Source organism: Tamandua tetradactyla, chromosome 12 (assembly GCF_023851605.1).
Source record: "Tamandua tetradactyla isolate mTamTet1 chromosome 12, mTamTet1.pri, whole genome shotgun sequence".
Classification (NCBI taxonomy): Eukaryota; Metazoa; Chordata; class Mammalia; order Pilosa; family Myrmecophagidae; genus Tamandua; species Tamandua tetradactyla.
Window position 1 is genome coordinate 84,135,105 of NC_135338.1, and position 24,407 is coordinate 84,159,511.

The window sequence follows — 24,407 nt, forward strand, 5'->3', positions numbered from 1 at the left end:
TAGAACCTGGGTCTCTGGCATGGCAGGCGAGAATTCAGCCTCTGAAACACCATTGCACCACCTGGCAGCAATTACTTTTAATCCCTATTCAACACTGTAGGTTGGAAATTTGATCAGGTTATCTGCACAGAGATGTGCCTCACCCAATTGTGGGTATTAACATTTGATTAGAGGGAAATGTGATTCCACCCATTCCAGATGGGTCTTGTATTTTGGAGAGAACCCAGGAGCCACGAGAACTACAAGAACCCATGCAGGCAGAGACCTTTGGAGATAAAGAAGGAAAATGCCCTGGGGGAGCTTCATGAAACAAGAAGCCTGGAGAGAAGCCTAGCAGATGTTGCCATGTTCAACCTGTGCCTTTCCATTTGAGAGAGAAACCCTGAATTTCATCAGCCTTTATTGAGTAAGGCAACCTCTTATTGGTGCCTTAATTTGGATATTAGTATAGACTTGCTTTAATTGGGACATTTTCATGGCCTTAGAACTGTAAACTTGTAATTTATTAAATTCCAATTCCCCTTTTTAAAAGCTGTTCTGTTTCTGGTATATCACATTCCAACAGCTAGCCAATTAGAACACTTGATAAAAAAGGAGCAAAGATTTTAATAGGTGCTTCATTATAAAAGGTATATGAGTGGCAACTAAGCACATGAAAAGATGTTCAACATCATTCGTCATTTAAAAATGCAAAATAAAGCCATCACAAAATGCAATGTCAGAGTAAAGACATCTGAAAAGTCTCTTCTCCAAAAAGCAATGAAAAAGTGGCAAACATTGTCAGAGTCAACTTTTTCAGGACTCTAGTTGTTTACTTTCAATCAACTATTTTAAATATGGTCAAAGAACTAAATAAACCATGTTCTAAGAACTAAAGGAAAGCATGAGAATAAGTCTCGCCACTTGAGAATTTAATTAAAACAGAGATTATAAAAAGGAACCACATAGACATTTTGAAGATGAAAAGTACAATAACTGAAATGAAAAACTCACTAAAAGGGATCAGCAGAAGATCTGAGCAGGCAGAAGAAAGAATCAGCGAATATGAAGATAAATAAACTGTTATTATCCAGTTTGAGAAACATAAAGAAAAAGAATGAAAAAAATGAACAGAACCTCAGAAATTTGTATGACACCATTAAGCAAACCAACATATGCATAATAGGAGTCCCAAAAAGAGAAGGGAGAAGACTATTTGAAAAATTAATGGTCAAAATTTTCCCAAAATATGATGAACATTAATCTACATATCCTGTAAACTGAACAAACTCCAAGTAGGATAAACTAAAAAATACCCACACCTACACACATCATAATTAAACCGTCAAAAATCAAAGACAAAGGGAGAAACTGGAAAGGAGCAAGAGAGAAGCAACTCCTTATATTTAAGGGATCTTCTATAAGATTCAGAACTGATTTCTCATCAGAAACTGTGGAAGCCAGAACAGTTGGCTGACATTTAAAAAGTGCAAAAGAAAAAGAAAACTGTCAACCAAGCAAAACTATCTTTCAGAATGGAGAAATTAAGATATTTTCACATAAACAAAAGCTGAAAGACTTTGTTACTAGCATATCTGTATTATAAGAAGTACTAAAGGGGGTCTTTCAGACTGAAATGAGATGACAAAAGACAGTAACTCAAATCCACAGGAAGAAATAAAGATCACCAATAAAGATAATTACATAGGTAAATATAAAAGACAGTATAAATGTGCTTTTATTGTAACAGTTTTTCTCCTGTCTGATTTAAATGACAACTGCATAAAGTGATAATAATGATGAGCACATGATTTATAAAGATATAATTTCCTTGACAATAATTGTGCAAAGGAGTGAATATGAATTGGAGTTTTTGTATAATATTGTTTAAGATAAGATGTTAATTGCAATTGCTATGTTATTCAGTAAGAAAATTACTTTTAATATATAGTAAAATTACTTTAAAATATAGTAAAATAAGTAACAAGAGTATTTAAATGTTGCACTAGACAATATCTAACACAAAAAGAAGGCAGCAATAGAGGAATTGAGGAACAGAAAGATATAAGATATGTAAAAACAAATAGCAAAATGGCAAACATAAATATTTCTTTGTCAGCAATTAAATGTAAGAGGATTAAAGGCATCAACTCAAAAGAAGAGATAGGAAGAATGGATAGAAAAATATTCAGTTATGTAGGAATACTTTGTTTTATTGCAGTTTTCTTTATTGCACTTTGCAGATATTGTGTTTCTTACAAATTGAACGTTTGTGGCAACCCCACATCAAGCAAGTCTATCAGTGCCATTTTTTCCAATAGCAGGTGCTCATTTCATGTCATTTTGTGACATTTTCATTAAAGTATGTACATTGTGCTTTTAGACATAATGCTATTGCACATTTAATAGAGTACAGTATGAACATAACTTTTATATGCACTAGGAAACCAAAAAGATCATGTGACTCACTTTATTGTGATAAGTTGTTTTATTGCTGTGGTCTAGAACTGAACCGCCAGTATCTCCAAGTTATGGCTATATGCTATCTACAAGAGACACAGTTTAGATTCAAAGACTCAAATAGATAGAAGGTAAAGTATGGCAAAAGATATACCATGCTGACAGTAATCAGAAGAGAGCTGGAGTGGCTATACTAATATGAGACCAAATAGACTTTCAGATAAGAATGTAACTAAAAAGAAAGGATGGTTTGTAATGACAAAGGAGTCAATCCATCAAGAATATGCACTTAATAGCAGAGTTCCAAAATCCATGAAATAAAACTGACAAAATTGAAGGAATAATTAGACAACTTAGCAGTAATAGTTGGAAACTTCACTACCCCACTTTCAATAATATATATATAACTGGATGGAAAATCAAGAAGGAAATAGAAGACTTGAGCAGCTTACAAACCAAGTGGACCTAACAGAGATCTAAAGGACACTCAAGCCAAAAATAGCAGAGTACACATTCTTCTGATGTGCACATGGAACATTCTACAAGATAGACTATATGTTAGGCCATGAAACAAATTTCAATAGTGTAAAAGGATTGAAATCATATAAAGTATGTTTTCTGGCCACAATGAAATAAAATTAGAAGTCAATTAAAGGAAGGAAACTTGTAAAATAAATATGTAGAAATCAAGCAACACATTTCTAAATAACCAACAGGTCAAAGAAGAAATCACAAGATAAATCATTTAAAAACTTTGTGATGAATGAAAATGAAAACACAACATATCAAAACTTGTATGATACAGCAAAAGCAGTTCCAAGAGGAAAATGTATACCTGTAAAAACCTATATTTAAAAAAGATCTTAAGCAATAACTTTCCATCTTAAGAAATTAAGAACAGCAAACAGAAGTTAGCTAATAATAGTTACAAGTGGAAAAATCAATGAAGCCCACTACATACCCAGTAGAGAAACTAAATTAAAAGAGATGAAAACCAAGTGTTGGCAAGGATATGGAGCAGCTAGAACTCCTGTACATTATTGGTGGGAATGCAAATGGTACAATCATTTTAGAAAATAATTTGACAGTTCCTTATAAACTTAAATGTATACTTGACATACAGCTGTCAATCCCCTTCCAAAGTATTTATCCAAGATACAGGCCATCTTTTAATATGTTAGTACTTGAAGTAGGACATAATTTCTTTAAGACAGTACCACCAAATAAAACTTTCTGTAACAAAATTGTTATTTATTTTAATGCCTGGGAGTCTTAAAAATGAAACTGTAAGTGGAAAGGTTTATCTTAATTCCTATATCGCATATAAAATTATATTTGGATTTATATAAAATGAATTTTAGAGTTATTCAAGTATTTTATTTTTTAAGCTGTTGCTTGTACATAAGATCTGAAAATTTGCTCTTCTTGGACTTCTGTGAAGCAGATGTTGGCTTCGGGCGGTCCCAATGACAACATGAACAAATGATTGATCATTTATATGAAATCTAAAGTAACAGCTCCAGTTTTCTGGTATTTTTGTGTGCTCCCTCAGATTTCAAATTGAATTTATTTTCATATTTTTGTAGGTTTGTTGCGACACCTCTAGCAAAATCACTTGGCATTAAAGAAGTAGTTCACAAGAAAATTATGCCAAATGAGGTCTTAGAGAATTTTTTCAAACATTCTACAAGGCGACCATCTCAAGTAAGCACAAATTCTTTCCTTTTGCATTGAAAAATCTTTTTTAATCTTTCAATCAGTCATCTATGGTTTACCTCATCTGTGCATGAAATCTGTTCCAGTTGATTGGCAAATGATCTAATCTGTTGGATTTATTCCTTTGCTCTGTTGACAGGTCATACAGCATCCCAAGAATAACATAAACTAACAAATTAATTTTATAATATAAAATGACAAGTAAATGTTAATAGCTGCCCTAAGAATCAATGCCAGGAATTGGGTATAAAGATAAAAATTAACTTTTAAGGTAGAATATATGTAAAGTATACTGATTCAAAAAGATCATCTTAAGGACAAGTAGCATATCTGACTCTTTTGATGATTGTGGCACCAACAACAAGCATTACATTACATAAAATATGAAAGTGTCCACTGGGGTAGCTTTTAAGACTATGAGAGAGCCATGACAATAGCCCAATAGCTCTCACCAACAGATCCATCATTCTGCTACATGATAAAATGTAATAACAGTGGAACTTACTATTTAGCCCTCTCCTTCAACAGAAACACTGAGAAATAATACAGAACAAACAATTATGTAACTCTGGAGAAGGTATAAAGAAAATGTGGTACTTGAAGACTGACCTAAAGCCAGTTTTTACTGCCTATGAGGACCTTCCTATAACTCCCTCCATGACTGTTAGTACATTGCAGGTGTTCAATAAATGCTTGTTTCATATCTTAACTAAAGAAAATCCTTCTAGAGGCTTTTGTTTGCAGGGGATTTCTATCCTAAAAATAGTATTGCCAGTATTGCCAAGACTGACTTTCACCTTAATTCATCTATGCTCCAAAATAGAAAAAAATTCCTTCAAATCATGTAGTGTCACTATATTCAAGATGGACTCATTAAGCAGATATTTGTAAAAGTTGTGGAATAGGATCAAAATTGGATTGTTCATAGATATGGAAAAATTCTAGAATGAAGACAAGGACTTTGTCACTGCTGAATCTCCAGTACCAACATTAATGCCTGGCACAGAGTAGAGACTCAGTAGATTTTTTTAATGAATGAATAAAATATTTGAAACAGGCAAGCTAGACTCAGAACTCTTAGAGTTTATGAACCTACAGAATACAGTGCTGTGGCATTGCAGACTATGTCCTACTGTGGACCGAGCAACAGGCATTTTTATTGGAGAAAGAGTCCTAGAATTATATCCTTTGTTTTGGGGGACATGTACATGTTTTAAAACTATTTAAGAAGTAAAAAAAATGTTTATAGTCCCTGTCCCCTTTCCTGTGTTTGGCCATAAAAATATGTTGCACTGACATAACACGTGACAGTTAGGATAATACTTAGGTATCCAGAAGCCCCCTGGATCCTCAAATGATTTCTGTGAGGTAGGTGGCAAAAGCTATCACTATTAATGTCCCTATTTCCACAGAGGGTTAGACTTGAAATACAATGGTCAAATCTGCATAGCTTCTAAGTAGCAGAACTGGATTTTCTGTTCCTGCAGAGGAGTGTGAGAATGGCACTCTCTTGTGATTGTAGGTTTCCTGACCTACAAACCTGCCTATCCTGGAGAATGAGGTCTTCAATATTGAGAACAGAGGCCTAGGGCAAAAGAGCAAAGTAAACATGGTCTCAGCCTCCAGGCTCACTTGTGCTCATTCCATCTATTACACCATTGTAAGAGGAAGTATTTAATAATGCAAGCATCCTGTAATCCACAAGACAAAGACCTCCTTGAAGGGATTCTAGACACTCTTTCTGCCTCTTCTCTTTGTATGTTTCTACCGTATGAGACTTTTCTGTTCCTCAAGAATTCTCCAGGCTACCTCATATAATGGTCTGGATCAATGCCTGGACTCTTTCCCTCTACTCCCTATCCTTCATGTGTGTGTTAGTGTCCAGTTTAAGCGTAACTTGCAGGCTCTGCTTACATGAAGTTAGTTTCCAGGTACCCCATACTTCCCTTTTCTTAGCATATATCATATTTTAATATAATTCCTTATCTTCTTTTTTGATTTCCTTACTAGAAGGGCTTTATCCTGTGAAGTTGACGCCCATATAGATCTCCAGTGACTTGCACAATGCATGCAAGAAGTAGACATCAATAAATAGCTTTCATCTTAGTCTCCTCAAAGCCATATAAAAGAGGGAAATTTATAGGAAATGAGTATGATAATGAGAACATCCTCTCTTCACATTAAGCTGTGGGCTAGCAGTTTAGTAGGTAAATATGTAAATATGTAGAGGCTGCAATTAGTCTTTTGTCAGTATCCAGGGTGATATCTTCTTTTTGACTTTTATTTACTGTTGCCATGTGCTCATGAACAATTATGTGAACTATACATGATAACATAGCAGAACCTTTTCTTTCAGTCACACACCATTAGATTTCAGTCATCTGTCTCATGGGCAGACTTGGTTTGGTTCTTGCAATGTTGGTCTACAACTGGTATACCTTTTCTTTAGGGTAGAACAAACAAACAAGGAAAAAACAATTACTGATTTTACATCAAGACCTAGAGGTCTGCCATTTTACTTTGAGAGCCATCAGGTAGAGTTTGGTTGTGGCTGCCCCTTTGGGAAAGAGCATGTGCTTTTTGGATTGCTACAATACCATAGTAAATTAGCTAATTTCCTCTATACTGAAGCCAATAATCAGTTTTATGTCATTTTATTTTTCTGATAATAAATTAATGAGAAATTGAAATATTTATTGTACTCAGAAAATGAAAGATCAAAAGGGCTGGTATTTAAAAAAAAATTGGAGAATGCTTCTTTAAGGAAGTGAAGGTATTATTATAGGTTTAACATGAAAAATATATCTGTGTTGAGAGAATGCAACTGGAAATCTAATATGAAACAGACCTGATCTACATAGTCATTCATGTGTCTTGTCTGGCTGGCCCAGGTAGATCTTCAGGTTAGTGACTTTGAGCTAATCTATCATCAATATTGTTTCCAATTTCAAATCAGAGAGTAACTTCTGCTTTCCAGAAGAGAGGCAATTATCCTTATTATTTTTTTGAAATTATGACTTTTTAATGATTAGAATTATTTTGGATTAGTGTGAAATGTGCTATATATTTGATTAAAGGTGAAAGTGGCTGGACCATACCTGCATCAGTGTCCCCATATTATCTTCTGTTGCTCCTAGAGAGATGGAGTGAGATGATACAAAGTACACATTAGTCTAAGGTCATATCATCACTTTGCTTCTAATTTTAGATCTTGAAACTTTTGGAATTTAAGTTCTTCATATGAGAAGACTGGATTTGATCAGCATCTTATCTGGCACCAAGAAGGCACTAACAATTTTTAGCAGAATGAGTGAGGCCATATATATGACTTGACCATATGGGTGGCTACCTAATATGAACATTCTCTCCTTTTAATGGTGTGATTCCTTAAGCAAAAGAGGTAAATCCACTGGCTCAAGAATGTGTGGCAGAATTTCTCTCATCTTCCAGACACAAACTCTCATGAGCCAATTGTACTAGTTTGACTGCCTGCCAGTCTGATTCTGCTCTTTATAATTCATCCATTTGTTCATCCTTTTTTCAGTCTGATGTTTATGGCTTGGCAAAGAAGTGTAACTTGACGGAGTGCCAAGTTGAAAGATGGTTTAGGATTCGGCGGACTCAAGACAAGACTTGCAGGGTGAAGAAATTCCAGGAAACTTGGTAAGAAGGTAGTCTAAACTTTTGAAAGTGATTACATAAGAAGCAGAAACGTCATCTCACAAAGGATACTGAAGCTAGGACAGACGACAAGTTTAGACCCAGCACTCTGTTAACCATTAGGGTAGGCTAGTCACTTATTTACTTCCTGTGCTTCAGCTTCCTTCTCTCAAAAATGGGGATAATAGTGTCTGCTTTACTTACCTGTCAGGGTTCTTGTGAAATGGGAAAATCCATGAAAAGTAATTTGCAAACTATAAGCTAAGATCAACAAGAAGTATTATGTAGTTATCCTGAAGAACAGCAAAATCATAAAAATGTCTTAACATGGTTAAGACAACCTCTATCTTTTCTATGATAGAGGTTGGATTTTATCACCTATTTCCAATCACATTATAATTGCCAGAGCAGGGAATGTCTGAGAGGATGTCTGTTCTCCTCTCAGGGCACTATTTGAGATGCCTTCTTCCTATCTGAATTGGATCGTTATCCTAACCCCTCCCTATGGACAGAGCAGCCAGTTCCTCTCAGTTTCCCAGTCAGGTGGATCAGGTTGCATGGGGCATTAAGTAGGAGTTTTGCCACAAAGCTGTTTATTTAAATACATTCTGAGAGCAGTAAAGCTTCACTGAACTTATCTTTTATTCATTTGACTTTTCCCCTCCTCCCCTCCCCCAGTAGAATATGGTAGTACTTTAGGTCCCTCCTTTGGTGACAGACACTGACACTTGTGCAAGAAAGGTGGACTAAGTAATTTTTCTTACTTTGCTTCCCTTTCTTTATATTCAGACAAATGCATGTGTTCAATGCCACATTCTGCATACCAATACAATTCCTTCTTTCTATCTACTTCTTAAGACCCTCACATTGTCTAGCGACTTTTATCAGATATTTTATGTTGGAATGACAGGGAAGTAATGTAAGATTCTCAAATAAAGAGAGGGCCTATGAGAAGGCTAAGTTTTAATGACGCTTTTAAATTTATTCATAAATTCCTGAGTATTAGGAATCCAGCTGTCATACTGGGTGATGTTGAAAGGGACAGGTTAGTCTTCACAGTGTCTTGAAACAAAACGTTCATTTCTCATTGCAATCTTCCGTTGTCTTTCCAGAGTAGCTTGAGGTGTAAGTCCTGTTTTTTTTTTTCTAACCACTTTCTCTCTGAATTTTTGTACGTGAAAGATCAGTTAATATTGTATCGCCACTGATGTCAACTTAGCATGAGTATATCTCTCTAAACTATCACTATAAAATAGGAAAGGGTAAAGCTGATCTCATATTACATCTTCCTTTTTTCCTGACTCATTCCTGCTAGCAAGTGATTTTCATCTTAAAAGATTCACCAGGCAGGACTAATTATTTACTTCTAAGCTGAATCATATTCCAATGAAATTCTCTGATAATTTCTTACATGTTATAGTGTTTACAGTTTTTTTTCTCTTTCGATGCAATTTTATTGGGATATATTCACATACCAAAAGTCCATCCAAAGTAAACAATCAGTGATTCACAGTATCAATATATAATTGTGCACTCATCACCATAATCAATTTTAGACCATGTTCATTACTTTCAGAGAAGGAAATAAAAATAAAAAAGAAAACCAAATCATCCCATACCCCTAGTCTCCCCATTATTATTATTATTTTGTTTTTATTTTATCTATGCATATATTGGATAAGGGAGTGTCATTCACAAGGTTTTTACAATCACGCAGTCACATGATAAAAGCTGTTTATTATACAATCATTATCATTTGATCATTTTCTCCATCTCTCTGTTGGGCAATGACCAAGTACTTTACAATTTATAAGTAATGTTTGTTTAATTCTCCCATCAATGGCATGAGACAGTCAGGGAAGGTGGGTTTAGCCCCTTTTAAGAAATGAGGGCCTGCACAAACATGTAGTTGAAAGAACTTGCTCAAGATCACCTAGCCCTTGCTCTCCGGTCTTCTGGCTTCTATTCTGATTCTCTTTTCTCTTACAAACCTGACACCTTTTAGCAAGCAGAGAATCCTCTACGTCCAGGAACTGTTTGGATCAACAGGGCCCAAACACATTTGGGAATCTGGCTGTGTCTATGAATCCACTGAAAGTCTGCACAGAGTTCAAGGAAATTACCTTTATCATTGAGTCAGTCAATGTAGGGGTATATTTTGAATAACTTATCTGTACTTAACACCATCCTGGGTATTATGGAGTTCTAGATTTAAAGATGGGAGGAATAATGTAAGCCTAAAAACATTAAGCAAACCAGACTATCACAAATGAAACCATAACGTCTATTGTTATTCCACTTCATGGGACTATTTACCAGCAAATAATTGTTTTTAGATGCATTTTAGGAATTCAAAGGAGGGAGCTTCAGTAAGGCTGGAGAAGTTAAAGAAAGGCCTTTTAGTGGAGGTGAGATATGAGTGGATCTTGAAGAATGGGGTTTCCGTAAGAAAAGGAAGCAGGATTGAGGGCAAAATGTTTCAAGTAAGGTAAAGGCATGAAGCAGGAAAGTATACAATACATTCAGGAGCAATAAGCAGGCCCACAAATAATATTTAAACCTCATCTTATTCTTTAGCACACATGTCCTCTAAGTCAGATAAATGTTAAAAGTTATTAAGGAATAAATCAACAGACTAAAGCCAAATGCCAAACTAGTTGTGTAGGGACTAAACTTTATTACATCAGCCATAGAATGTCCTACAGAAATTTTAGTAAAGATAAAGAGCCCCAGGCATTTTGGAAATCTCTGGAAACTCCTTTTCTGATACCAAGCTCTTACAGATTTCTCTCTAACAGGCAGAAATTCTTCCATAATATCAATATGGACTAATCTGGAAACCCTAAACTTAATGTATTGTTTCCTTGGTTACTTTCTTTAATAATGACCCCTAAGCCCTGTCTCATTTAAAGATAATTTAAGCATAATTACAATACCAGTGTCATACCTAAAAAAGATTTTATTTAATAACAAATATCCAGTAAGTGTTCAAATGTCCTTGTCTCATAATGTTCTTTACAGTTTGTTCGTTTGAATCAGGATCTAAATAAGGTCCATATGTTGCAATTGGTTGGTAAGTATTTTAAGTCTCTTAACCTATAGGTCTTTCAAACATAAGGAAAAATATTTTCTTTCAGAATATTTTAGGGAACAGATTAAAGTCTGACCACATAAAAACCTTTTTATTGGGAATCAAATGTGGGTAAAATAAATACTTAGATTAAATTCCTTCTTGTGATGGTGATAATACTAATATCAATCATCATTTGGTTGTTGGAATTCACAATAAACAGAAACTGGGTAGGCATTTTCATAATAACTATAGCTACTATTTATTGTTTCTTATATCATATGAAACAATATGGTTAATACTTTCCACCCATTATCTTCACTAATTTTTTTTTACATTTTGAGGTAACTTTTGATGTTCCCATTTTACAGAAGAGGAAGCTAAGTCTCCCTGAGTTGAAGTGACTTACCTAAGGCTATAGATACCTAGTAAATGGCAGAACCAGGATGTAAACTTTGATTTGTCTGGCTCCAGAACCTGTGTTTCTTCCAAAGTCTGCCAAACAAAAGGTTTTTCTCCATAGCTATCAGTCACCTTTACAAGAGAGTTAAAGCTCTTTCTTTCTTTTGACAGCTGGCGATTTGCATTTTACTTAATGCTTACTGTTGCTGGAATTGCATTTCTTTATGATGTAAGTCATCTTTTTGATATGTTTGATTGGAATTTGTCTTTAATTTGTAAAATTCTTACCTGTGTATTTCTTTAGCATATAATACTTTCAGTAAGATAACTAGCTTTGTAGAAATTTCTCTCAAAATTATTATATTTTTTCTTGCTAGAGAACCAATAATCTAATTGCTTCAGAAATAAATTTGTTAGTAGATTCTCTTGCTTGAAGCAATTTCCTTTGTGAGATCACACGGCTTAGTGGTCCCTGATTCATAAGTAGTTACATTCGTAGGGGTTTTTTACAGGAATATGGATAAATGCCTACGGAAGGAGAAATAAATATACCAGGAGCAGCAGAGTTATTGCTTCTTACTGTGTTTCTTTGCTCCCTATAAATGACCTCAAGAAGGAGTTAGGTTTTCTGCTGAAATCAGCATTTGATGCTGACAAACTTATTTCTTCTTTTTTTGGTTCCTTTCTTTTTTACAGAAACCCTGGGTATATGATCTATGGGAAGTTTGGAATGGCTATCCCAAACAGGTAAGTCCACTCTGACACAGTTCCTCCCTTACATCAGCACCTTGGTCTCTCGAAATGCCCCATCAGTTAGATTTTAATCCCCTTCCTACTCTTGGTCCACTTCTATGCAATCCTTTGACTCTTTTAGTTCCTAAACTTACTCATCCTTGTTTATCTATCATTTGTCTCATTCCTTTAGTTTATAGTAATTGCGATTACATTTTGGGTTTAAATCTACCAATATGCTATTTATTTTCTAATTGTTCTACCTATTCCATTTTTTTTGCTTTTAACTCATCCTTGCTTTGTATGGGACACTCAAGTTGTTAAATCATTATCATTCCCTTTCTTTCTGTATATTAACTTTTCAGTTATCCATTTTACAAATTATCCTAGACATTGCCATATGCATTCTTGATTTATTAGAATTGAATACAAATGAGTACTCTTACCTCTTTCCAGATACTGAAATGTTCTTAAAATACTCCATATTTAAAATTCTGTGCGTTGTCACTCTTACTGTTTTGCAAATAAGCCAAGTTACTGTTTCTATGTTATTTCTTCCTTTTTGTATTTCCATGCTTCTATGTAGGATTATTATCCTTCTAGCTGAAGCAGTCCCTTTAGTATATAAATTTTTAATGACAGGTCTGTCAGTTTGGTTTCTCTGAAAATGTCATCATTTTGCCTTCATTTTTCAAAAGGATATTTTTTGCTTTAGAATTCTAGGTTAGCAGTTATTTTCCTGCAGTGCTTTAAAGATGCTGTTTCATTGTTTTCTGGCTCCCATCAGTCCCTTTATGAATTCAGCCATCAATCTTGTTTTTGCTTCTTTGAATGTGGTTTTTTTTCCTCAGATTTTATTTTAGTATTTTATCTTTGTCTTTGGTTTTTCAGCCATTTTATTATTATATACATAGGTATAGTTTTTTTTTTTTTGGATTTATCTTCCTTAGAGTTTTTTTATTTCTTAATCTGTAACTTGATATCTTCAGTCAGTTTTGGAAAATTCTCAGCCATTACCTCTAATCCATTCTCTCTTTCCTCTCCTTCTCACATTCCAGTTACAAGTGTGTTAGTATGTTAGACCTTTACACTAGGTCCCATTTCAATATTTTTCATTCTACTGCCTCTCTGTGCTTTAGTCTGTCAAGAGGTAATTCTCCATGGGTCTGTTATACATTTCTGCATGTCTTCTGAAATGAGGCTCTGACTGCCTTTTTTTCTGGATTGTCTTTTTAATGATGTTTGTATAGCAAACAGCTTTGGAAGATAAAGATAATGTCTCCCACTAGAGCAAAGGGCAGGCATTTTACCACCCATTATAAAAGACGGGTTCCCAAGCTCTGGATTCCCTTCTTGTAATGCAATCCATTGTATGTACAGGTATTTAGCCCTCTTTACTTTTCCCTGTGGAAATTAAGGATTGGAGAACTAGACCATGTGCTGATACTTGGCTACTGCTATTACTGGGAGTAATAATCTATCTTTTATCTCTGACCCAGGAGTCTTGTATCTTCTCCCAGCATCTATGTATCTATGGCAAGCTAATTTGTTAGCCTGCAAATGGGGTAAAATATCTGATCCTTTACAGTTCTGGGTATTTTCTACTGTCATCTTCCAGGTCACTCTTGCTTTTTTTTTTCAGCTGTTTGTCTAAACTGCTGTTATACACAGCCTTTGAGTTCTTAATTTCAGTATTTGTGGGGTTTAGTTATTAAATTTTCATTTAATTCATTCCTATGGATTCTAGCTCTCTATTGAAATTTTTAATAATGTATTTTTAAGTTAATTTCAGGTCCAAATCTGATAAATCCATATCTTGATCACCCATGGGTCTTTTTTTCTTTCTTTTCCCTAAATCCTTATGCCTGATAACTCTTGATTGAATGACAGATGTTGTGTATAAAAAATTATAGATGGTCAGAACGATGTTACCTTCTTCCAAAGAGGATTTGCTTTCACTTATGTTAGGCAGTTAGAGTAGGGGCAGATCACTTATACTTAATCTGTGATTGAGTTGATTCAATGTGGACTTCAGTCATTGTAATGACACACTTATTTCCAGTTTACCCATATTCCTAAGATTTTCTTTCTTGGTGACTTTTAACAAAAGGTTAGAGTGTCTAGCACATTTCCTTGGCTTTCCATGAACACAACTTTGCCTCCTAGCAGCATGATACTGTTACAGTCCTACTTAACTTCAGGTGCTTCTTAGATTGTGGGCTCTGTACTGCTTATAAACTGACAAATGCAAAATTAAAGACATGTACATGTAAATTTTCTTTGAATTTATCCTGCTTAGGGTTGGTCGAACCTCTTAAATAAAGGATTCCCTTGAGATAAATTGTTCACTTAATGTGCTTTTCTTCTCTTTGGGTCTCAGTTCCACAGATTCTGGATGCATTGATTATTCTCTAATTCTTTCAGACAGATATATTGTTTATATAAAATATATTTTGTATTTTATTGAGAGTTTTTAGTTCTTGCAAAGAGGGTTATTCTGATACAGCTAGAAGAGTAGCAAAAGCTTTGTATCATTCTTTTATGTCCTTATCAAGGATGATGAGATGACCAGGAAAATCAGTCATTTTATTGTGTTAAATGTGTTATCAGTAATAATGATTCAAAAGAGATTAAATCATAAGGGTGCTTAGGCATTATCTAGGCCAAACTCCAGTGTTTGCAATGCCAACTTACTCTTATGTTCTCAGGTGTATCATTTATCTATTTAAGCGTAACAAACCATCCACAAAAGTCAGTGTCTTAAAACAACAGCCACTTATTTGCTCATGATGTGGATTGGCAATTTGAACTAGGCTCAGCTGAGCAGTTGTTTTGCTCTCTATGGTATTGAGTTCATTCACACATTTGTGTCAGTTAGCAAGCTGGGTAGGGAATGGCTCATGTTTGATAGCACTTTGATTCTCTTCATTGTGACTTCTCCTGGAGGATAGTATGGGTTTTCTCACATAGTGCTTATGAAGTGTCTCTTTGCATCACATTTGCATATGCAATACTACCCAAAGCCTAGGATCAAGCTCAGGGTGAATGTGGGAGGAGACTACACAAGGGGATGGATATTATAGGGTACAATTTTTTGGAGGCCATTAATGTAACAGTCTATCAAGCCAACTAATATAGTGTCTCAACTTAACTAAAATGAGCACAATTGCCCCCAGCTATAAAATTATTGAGAACACTTCTAGCTGTACAAATTTTATTCTTCTGAAGAAGAGATTTTTAGAGTTTTTTAAAAATAGTACATATTTTATTACTGCTGCATTTGAAAATGGGCCAATTCTGATCTCCAGTCTCTCACTGGAAATGAGCTCAGTGTATCAGATTTTGAGTAATAGTAAAGAAACATTTAACAAGGAAAATCATGGGACGAATTAAACAGACTTGCCGTTGGTCTTAAGTAAAGATTAAAAAAATGTTTTCTAATTTAACTCCCAATAAACCTAAAACAAGGTATTGGTACCTGTTGTAGTTTTATTAACATTAAGAAAAAAAAATTTAACTTGATTTGGGAATACTTGTATATCCTTTTAGAAAAAAGTGCTTTGAAATGTGGTCTCCAATTTCTTTTCTTTTTAAATTGTTATTGTATAATATAACATACATACAAAGTAAAGAAAGAAAAAAGCAATAGTTTCAAAGCACTATTTAAGAAGTAGTTACAGGACAGATCCCAGAGTTTATCATGGGCTACCATACCATCATCTCAGATTTTTCCTTTTAGCTGCTCCAGAACGTTGGAGGCTAGAAGGATTAAATATTTTTTTTTACATCAGAATGGGCTTTTTTGTGAAAAATAATGTATATACAAAATAATAAATTTCAAAGCACATTGCCAGATTCTGGAGACTAAAAGAAATATCAATATAATGATTCAGTAATCATACTCATTTGTTAAACAGTACCTTCTCTGTATAATTTCACCATCACCTTTGAGCTTTATCCCACTCTTTAGGGGTATTTGGGCTATGGCCATTCTAACTTTTTCATATTTGAAGGGACTGTCTACACTATGGGGTAGGGAGATGGGTCTAACTAATGTTCTGTAGAGACTGGGCCTTCTCATTTCAGGACTTATCTTGTCAGGGACCCATCTGGAGGTTGTAGGTTTCTGGAAAGTTGCCTTAGTGTATGGAATCTTTGTAGGATCTTATATATTACCCTAAGTGTTCTTTAGGATTGGCTGGCATGATTTTGGTTGGGGTTTGGCAAGTTATGATAGGTAGCAATGTCTAATTGAAGCTTGCATGAGAGTGACCTCCAGTAGCCTCCCAGCTCTATTTGAACTCTTTCAGCTACTGATACCTTATTTGTAAGACTTCTTTTCCCCCTTTTGGTCAGGATGGCATTGTTGATCCCATGGCACCAGGGCCAGACTCATCCTTGGAGGTCATCTCCCACACTGCCAGGAAGACATTCACCCCTGGATGTCATGTCCCATGCAGGAAGGAGCGCAGTGATTTCACTTGCAGAGTTGGGCTTAGAGAGAGTGAGTCCACATTTGAGCAACAAAAGAAGTCCTCAAGAAGTAACTCGTAGGCATACCTATAGGTAGGCTAAGCTTCTCTGCTACTTACATAAGCTTCACAAGAGTAAGCCTCAAGATCAAGGGCTTGACCTGTTGATTTGGGTGTCCCTAATGTTTGACACAGTAACAGGGGTCTCCCTGGTGGTAAAGTTTAATAGTTCCATATTTTTTCTCCCATCCCTCAATGGACTCTGCATATACTTTTTGGTTATCTGCTTAATATATTCTAGGCTGTATCCAGGCATTACATTGAACTATATGGAATTAAGGGACCTCTTTCTTATTCTGAGCTCCCTGTGTTTCAGTTGTTAAATGAGCTGTACAGATAGGTTGAGTTAGAGTATGTGCTACAGAAAATTTAGGTTCTGGACAAAATAAACTTTTCTTCCCTTGGTCTTTAAGAGTAGGTGAGGTTCTAAAATATAGGCAATATCTACCTTACCCCTGTGTTCTGAATTACTTCAATCCCAACCTGATTGGCTTTATTCTTAACTCTAAATACCAGGTTATACATATATAAAAGAGCCTCTCAAAATCCAGGAATAATAATTACCACTCCAGACTAAATGTGATTGATATAAGAGGTTACAATCTAGGCCCCTGATTTCTTACAAGCATTTTCTGAAGGAGACCATACAATAGTTGATCTTTTGTTTCTGTCTTATTTTGCCTCACCAAATGTCCCACAAGTTCATTCACAATGTTGTATGCCTCAAAACTTCATTCCTTTATGTAGCAGTATGGTATTCAGGCATATGTATACACCATTGTTTGCCAGTCTACTTCTCAGTCAGTGCATCCTTCGGCCACCTTTACCATAGTCATAAAAATGAAGTCACACAGTATCTATTTCTGTGTCTGACTTATTTTACTCAGCATTATATCCTCAAGGCTCATCTACTTTGTCATGTGGTTCAGGACGTCATTTTGTCCTACTGCTGCATAATGTTCCATTGTATGTATATACCACATTTTGTTATTCCACTAGTCTGTTGATGGGCACTTGGATTGTTTCCACCTTTTGGCAATTGTGAATAATGCTGCTATGAGCATCAGTGTGCAAATGTCTGTTTGTGTCACTGCTTTCAGTTCTTCTCGGTATATACCGAGTAGTCGTATTGCCGGGTCACAGGGCAACTGGATATTTAGTTTCCTGAGGAACTGCCAAACTGTATTCCATAGCAGTTGTACCATTATACATTCCCACTAGCAGTGCATAAGTGCTCCAATTTCTCCACATCCTTTGCAATATTTGTGGTTTCTTGTTTGTTTAATAGCAGCCATTCTTATAGGTATGAGGTGGTATCTCATTGTAGTCTTGATCTACATTTCCCTTATAGCTAATGAAAATGAGCATCTCTTCATGTGCTTTTGAGCCATCTGTGCTTGCTCTCAGAAAAATGCCATTTTATAATTGGGTTGTTTGCCCTTTTGTTGTTGAGTTGTGTGATTTCTTTATGTATACAGGATATCAAATCTTTGTCCAATGTGTGATTTCCAAATTTTTTTCTCCCATTGAGTTGGCTGCCTCTTCACCTTTGTGACAAAGTCTTTTGAGGTGCAAAGCATTTGATTTTAAGGAGTTCCCATTTATCTATTTTTTCTTTCAATGCTTGGCCTTTGGGTGTAAAGTTTAGGAAGCTGCCTCCTATTTCCTAGGTCTTGAAGATGTTTCCCTACATTTTCTTCTAGAAACCTTATAGTGCAAGTACTTATATTTAGGTGTTTGATCCATTTTGAGTTAATTTTTGTTTATGGTGTAGGGTAAGGGTTCTCTTTCATTTTTTTTTTTTTTTTTTTTTTTTTTTGCCTATTGGTATCTAGTTCTCCCATACCCATTTATTGAAAAGACTGTTTTATCCCAGTTCAGTGGATTTGGGGGCTTTGTCAAAAATCAGTTGACCATAGATTTGACAGTCTATTTCTGTACTCTTGATTTGATTTCATTGGTCAATTCTATCTTCATGACAGTACCATGCTGTTTTGACCACAGTGGCTTTATAATAAGTTTTCAAATCAGGAAGTGTTAATCCTCCTACTTTGTTCTTCTTTTAAGGATGCTTTTAGCTATTCAGGGTCTCTTTCCCTTCCAGATGAATATGGTGACTAGTTTTTCCAAATTTTCAAAGTAGGTTGTTGGAATTTTGATTGGTACTGCATTGAATCTGTAGATCAATTCGAATAGAATTGACATCTTAACTATATTTAACCTTCCTATCCATGAGCAGAGAATGTCTTTCCACCTATTTAGGTCTCCTTTGATTTCTTTTAGTAATGTTATGTAGTTTTCTGTGTACAAGTCTTTTATGTCCCTACTTATATTCATTCCTAGGTACTTAATTCTTTTAGTTGCTATTTTAAATGGAATTTTTTCCTTAACTGACTCCTTAGTTAGGTCATTGCTTATATATAGAAACATTATTGATTTTTGCACATTAATTTTATATCCTGCCACCTTGCTGAGTTTGTTTATTAGCTCCAGTAATTTTGTTGTAGATTCCTCAGTATCTTCCAAGTATAATATCATGTCATCTGCAAATAATGAAAGTTCATTTCCTTTTTTCCAATTTGGATGCCTTTTATTTCTTTTTCCTCCCTGATTGCTCTAGCTAGAAATTCTAGTACAATGTTGAATAATAGTGGTGACAGGTCATCCTTGAAAACAAGAAAACAACTATCAGAACTTATGGGACATGGCAATGGCTGTACTGAGAAGGAAATTATTGCCCTAAATGCCTACATTAAGAAACAAGAAAGAGCAAAAAATGAGGAATTAACTTCACCTGGAGGAACTTGAGAAAGAACAGCAAACTAAACTCAAAGCAAATCAAAGAAGAGAAATTAAAAAAAAAGGTTAAAGCAGAGTAAATGAACAGAAGAACAATTCCTGATCTTAGGGGAGAGCTTTCAGTCTCACTCCATTGAGTATGATGCTGGCTATGGGTTTTTCCTATATGCCCTTTATCATATTGAGGAAGTTACCTTTGATTTCTATCTTTTGAAATGCTTTTTTTTTTGAGAGAGGGAGGAAGGGAAGGAAAGACAGAGAAGGAAGGAAGGATGGAAGAAAGGGAAACATTTTTAAACATTTTCTTGTTTTATTATATTTTGTTTGTTTGCTTGTTTTTTACATGGGCTGGGGCCGGGAATCGAACCGGGGTCCTCCGGCACGGCAGGCAAGCACTCTTGCCCGCTGAGCCACCGCGGCCCGCCTGAAATGCTTTTTAAGGATTTTTTTAAAATACTTTTTCAACATCAGTTGAGATGAGCATGTGATTTTCCCTTTCAACTTGTTAATGTGCAATATTACATTAATTGATTTTCTTATGTTGAACCATCTTTGCATTCCTGGTACAAACCCCACTTGGTCATGGTATATAATTCTTTTAATGTGTTGTTGGATTCAATTTGCTAGTATTTTGTTAAGAATTTTTGCATCTGTGTTCATTAGGGAGATTGGCCTGTAGTTTTCCTTTCTTACAGCATCTTTACCTGGTTTTGGTATTAAAATGATATTAGCTTCATAAAATAAGTTATGTAGTGTTCCTTTTTCCTCAATGTTTTTTGAAAAATTTGAGCAGGATTGGTGTCAGTTCTTTTTGGAATGTTTGATAAAATTCCCCTGTGAAGCCATCTGGCCCTGGGCTTTTCTTTGTAAGAAGATTTTTTTTGGGGGGGGGGGGGAGTTGTGCATGGTCTGGGAATCGAACACGGGTCTCCCATACGAAAGGCAGGGATTCTAACCATGAACTACCTGTGCACCCTAGCAAGATTTTGATGACTGATTGAATCTCTTTACTTGTGATTGGTTTATTGAGGTCTTCTGTTTCTTCCTGAGTCTGTGTAGTTTGTAAGTCTCTAGGAATTTGTCCATTTCTTTTAACTTGTTCAGTTTGTTGGCATACAGTTTTTCATAGTATCTTCTTATGATTAATTTTGTTTTTTCAGGGTCTATGGTAGCAATTCCTTCTCATTTCTGACTTTATTTGCATCCTCTCTCTCTTTTTCTTTGTCAGTCTTGCTAGAAAGGCCCATTGATTTTGTTGATTTCTCAAAGAACCAGCTTTTAGTTTTATTGGTGCTTTCTGTTATTCTTCTGTTCATTTACTCTGCTTTAACCTTTTTTATTTCTCTTCTTTGATTTGCTTTGAGGTTAGTTTGCTGTTCTTTCTCAAGTTTCTCCAGGTGAAGTTAATTCCTCATTTTTTGCTCTTTCTTGTTTCTTAATATAGGCATTTAGGGCAATAATTTCCCTCTCAGTACAGCCATTTCCATGTCCCATAAGTTCTGATAGTTGTTTTTTTTGTTTTCATTCATCTCCAGATAGCTATTGATTTCTCTAGCAATTTCTTCTTTGAACCACTGGTTGTTTAAGAGTGTGTTTTTTAATCTCCATATATTTATGAAAGTTCTCATTCTTTGGTGGTCACTGATATCCAGCTTCATTTAATTGTGATCAGAGAAAGTGCCTCGTATAATTTCAGTGTTTTTAAATTTATAAAGACCTGTTCTGTGCCCCAGAATATGGTCTATCCTGGAAAATGTTCCATGACCACTAGAGAAAAATGTATATCCTAGTGTTTTGGGGTGTAATGACTTATATATCTATTAGGTCTAATTCATTTTTCTAGTTGTTTAACTTCTCTGTTTCCTTGTTGATACTCTGTCTGGTTGTTCTGTTTATAGGGGGGAGTATGGAGTGGTGTATTGAAGTCTACTACTGTTATTATTGAAACATCACTCCCTTCAGTTTTGCCAATGTCTGTCACATGTACTTTGGAGCTTCTTGTTTGGGAGCATAAACATTTATGATTGTTATTTCTTCTTGGTTAGTTGTCCCATTTATTAATATATAGTGCCCTTCTTTGTCTAAGGTGTCTTTACATTTGAAGTTTGTTTTGGCTGATGTTAGTGTAGCCACTTCTGCTTTCTTTTAGTTACAACTTCCAAGAAACATCTTTTTCCATCTGTTCACTTTCAATCTATTTGTATCCTTGTGTCTAAGATGAGTCTCTTTTATGCAATATATAGCTGGATTATATTTCTTAATCCATTCTGCCAATCTGTATCTTTTAACTGGTAAATTTAGTCTATTAACATTCAAAGTTATTACTGAAAAGGTGTTTCTTGAATCCACCATGTTATCCTTTGGATTTTATTTGTCGGATCTGTACATTCTTTTCCATCTTTCTGTTTTTATCTTTTAAGTTACCCTTATTGGTACTCTTCAGTTCTGTGCCTTCTTCCAGACCTCCCTCTCCTGTCTGTTTTTAAAACTGGCAGGACTTCCTTTAGTATTTCTTGTAGGGCCAGTCTCTTGTTGACATATTCTTTCAGCATTTGTTTGTGTGTGAAAATTTTAATCTCTCCCCTAGTTTTGAAGGACAGTTTGGCTGGGTACAGAATTCTTGGCTGGAAGTCTTTCTCTCTCAGATCTTAATTTTATCATGCCACTGCCTTCTCTCCTCCATGGTGCCAGTTGAGTAGTATGAATTCAGTCTTATCTGATTTCCCTTGTATGTAGTAGATTGTTTTTCTGTTGCCACTTTCAGGAATTTCTGCTTCTCTTCAACATTTGACTGACCGATTACTATGTGTCTTGGGGAAGACCTATTTGGATTTATTTTATTTGGAGTTCATTGAACTTCTTTGATTCGCATATTTATGTCATTTATAAAGGTTGGGAAGTTTCCCCCTATTATATCCTCAACTAATTTTCCTAGCTCTTTACTCGTCTCTTCTCCTTCAGGGGCTATCAATGATTATTATGTTTGTGTGCTTTATTTTGCCCATCATTTCCCTGAGATCCAATTCAAAATTTTCCTTCTTTTTTTGCCTGTTTTGAGTGTTCAGAATCAATTGTCTTGTCCTCTAGTTTGCTTATTATTTCTTCTGCCTCTTTAAATATGCTGTTGTGTGTCTCTAGTATTATTTTGATTTGGTCCACATCATCTTTAATCTCTGTGATATTAGTTGTTTTTCTATGCTTTCAAATTCCTTTTTATGCTCTTCTAGTGTCTTCTTGACCTTATATCATTATATGGCTTATATCATTAGCCATCCTACTGATTTTATTTAGTAGAGTTATATGAACATCTTTAATTAGTTGCTCCAAAGTCTGTGTCCCCTCTGGTGTTTTCATTTGGTCATTAGGCTGGGCTATATCTGTCTACATCATGATACGCTTAGTGATCCTCTGTTGTCTTCGCAGCCTGTAAATATCTTGATTGGTTTACTTTGGAAGTTGGTTTCCTGCAGTAATCTAAAGCTTTATATTTGCTGGATGGATGTGGAGCAAGCAGGATATGGGGCACAGAGTGGGGCACAACAGGGGTGATGTGTTGAGGTCAAGAAGTCAGTGCATGAATGTATGGGCGCCTGATGGTGGTGGTGGGGATATGGCTGTTCAGGTGCATGGGTCTGGGGTGTGGGGCCTGGTGTGGGCTGATCCGGGGGGCAGGGCCCTTGTGTGCATGTGTGCAGAGCTCAGGGCCTATGGGCTGGGATTGTGCCTGCATGCGCTTGGACTGAGTGTGGCCTGACTGAGCCGGTCAGCACTTTCCCAGAGGTCAGGGTGTGACTTGGGGCCATGTGCCTGTTCAGATCTTGAAGAGCCATAAACAGATGTACACAAGCGCAGAGCTCAGAGGGTCGGGATGGGTTTGCATGACTGTATGGGCTGAGGCGGGTATAGCCTGTGTATGCAGTAGAGGTGGGTTGGGCTGGGGCAGATGTGTGCACATTTGGGGTGGGGTTGGGGGTTGGGGTTGCAGGTGGCAGGGTAGGGATGCTTGGAGTGCCAGAAAGGGGGATAGGTGATGGGATTCAGGTGTGTGGAGTATGGGGTGGGTTGCAGGTCGCGGGGCTGCACTGGTGAGGGTAGTGCATTGAAGGAATATGGCTTGGCTTACCTCCTAGTACCCATCTCCCCATCCATGCACTACTGAGGGCTTCAGGCTTCCGTTTGGAATGGGGCACATTAGACTGTTTGCACCAGCTCCCATTCCCTGCATCTCAGTTCTTCAGCTTTTGCAACCAGGGCCTCCCTATGTGGTATAATAGACCCGCCCAGGACACTGACACCCCGGAATCACCATCTCAGTCACCTTCCCATCCCTTCTCTAACTGTTCCTTAGAACTTATCCTGTTCTGCCATTTTCCTGGAACTCCTCCAATTTCTTTTTGGAAGTTGGATTATATATCATCATTATTTTATGGGATTATACAGAATATACACAAGTATGAATAGGTTTTCATGTATTAAAATAAATTATTTACATGGTATCATTTAAAGTAATTAATAATTTTATTTTCCTCAGCCCTTACTACGATCCCAGTACTGGTACTACATTTTAGAGATGAGTTTTTATTGGTCTCTGTTGTTTAGCCTTGGCTTTGATGTCAAGAGGAAGGTAAGTGTCTTATTTAGAAATTTGCTTTACCAGCCTCTTCCAAAACTTTCATCTCCCTGCCCCAAATTCTGAGTTCTAAATTGTGTTTTTATGCATGCTTAGTTCTAATTCATAGTTGTTTGCTTTTTATATTACATGGAATAGTGCAAATTATAATCATGTTTTGTGCCTTGGTGAATATTTATAACAAAACATTATGGAAACTTTAACTTTAAGCTCCACCCCTGTTCAATAGGAAAATAAATCTCCATTATACTGCTTGTTTCTTTCTTTTGGTTTTAGGAATTTAATGTCCGTGAATGCTATAAGATGAAAAGTGCTAGTGGTTTTAATTCTGCAACCACATCTTTTAGTTTATTGTAATCTACTTTATATAGTTATTTTTGATGTATTCAAAGTCTTTGAAAACATTTTTTCCTTAACTTGTCAAAGA

At 35.8% G+C, this 24,407-nt stretch overlaps 1 protein-coding gene across 5 annotated transcripts in view; it reads left to right on the forward strand.

Moving 5' to 3' along the window:
- Positions 1 to 24,407, forward strand: part of CERS3 (ceramide synthase 3) — a 167,362-nt gene that overhangs the window by 70,257 nt on the left and 72,698 nt on the right. For all 5 annotated transcript variants that reach the window (XM_077124033.1, XM_077124029.1, XM_077124032.1 and 2 more), the window contains 5 exons: positions 4,026 to 4,143; positions 7,700 to 7,818; positions 11,459 to 11,516; positions 11,984 to 12,034; positions 23,882 to 23,974. In XM_077124033.1, the coding sequence (XP_076980148.1) occupies positions 4,026 to 4,143; positions 7,700 to 7,818; positions 11,459 to 11,516; positions 11,984 to 12,034; positions 23,882 to 23,974 (439 nt within the window). The remainder of the gene's footprint in view (positions 1 to 4,025; positions 4,144 to 7,699; positions 7,819 to 11,458; positions 11,517 to 11,983; positions 12,035 to 23,881; positions 23,975 to 24,407) is intronic.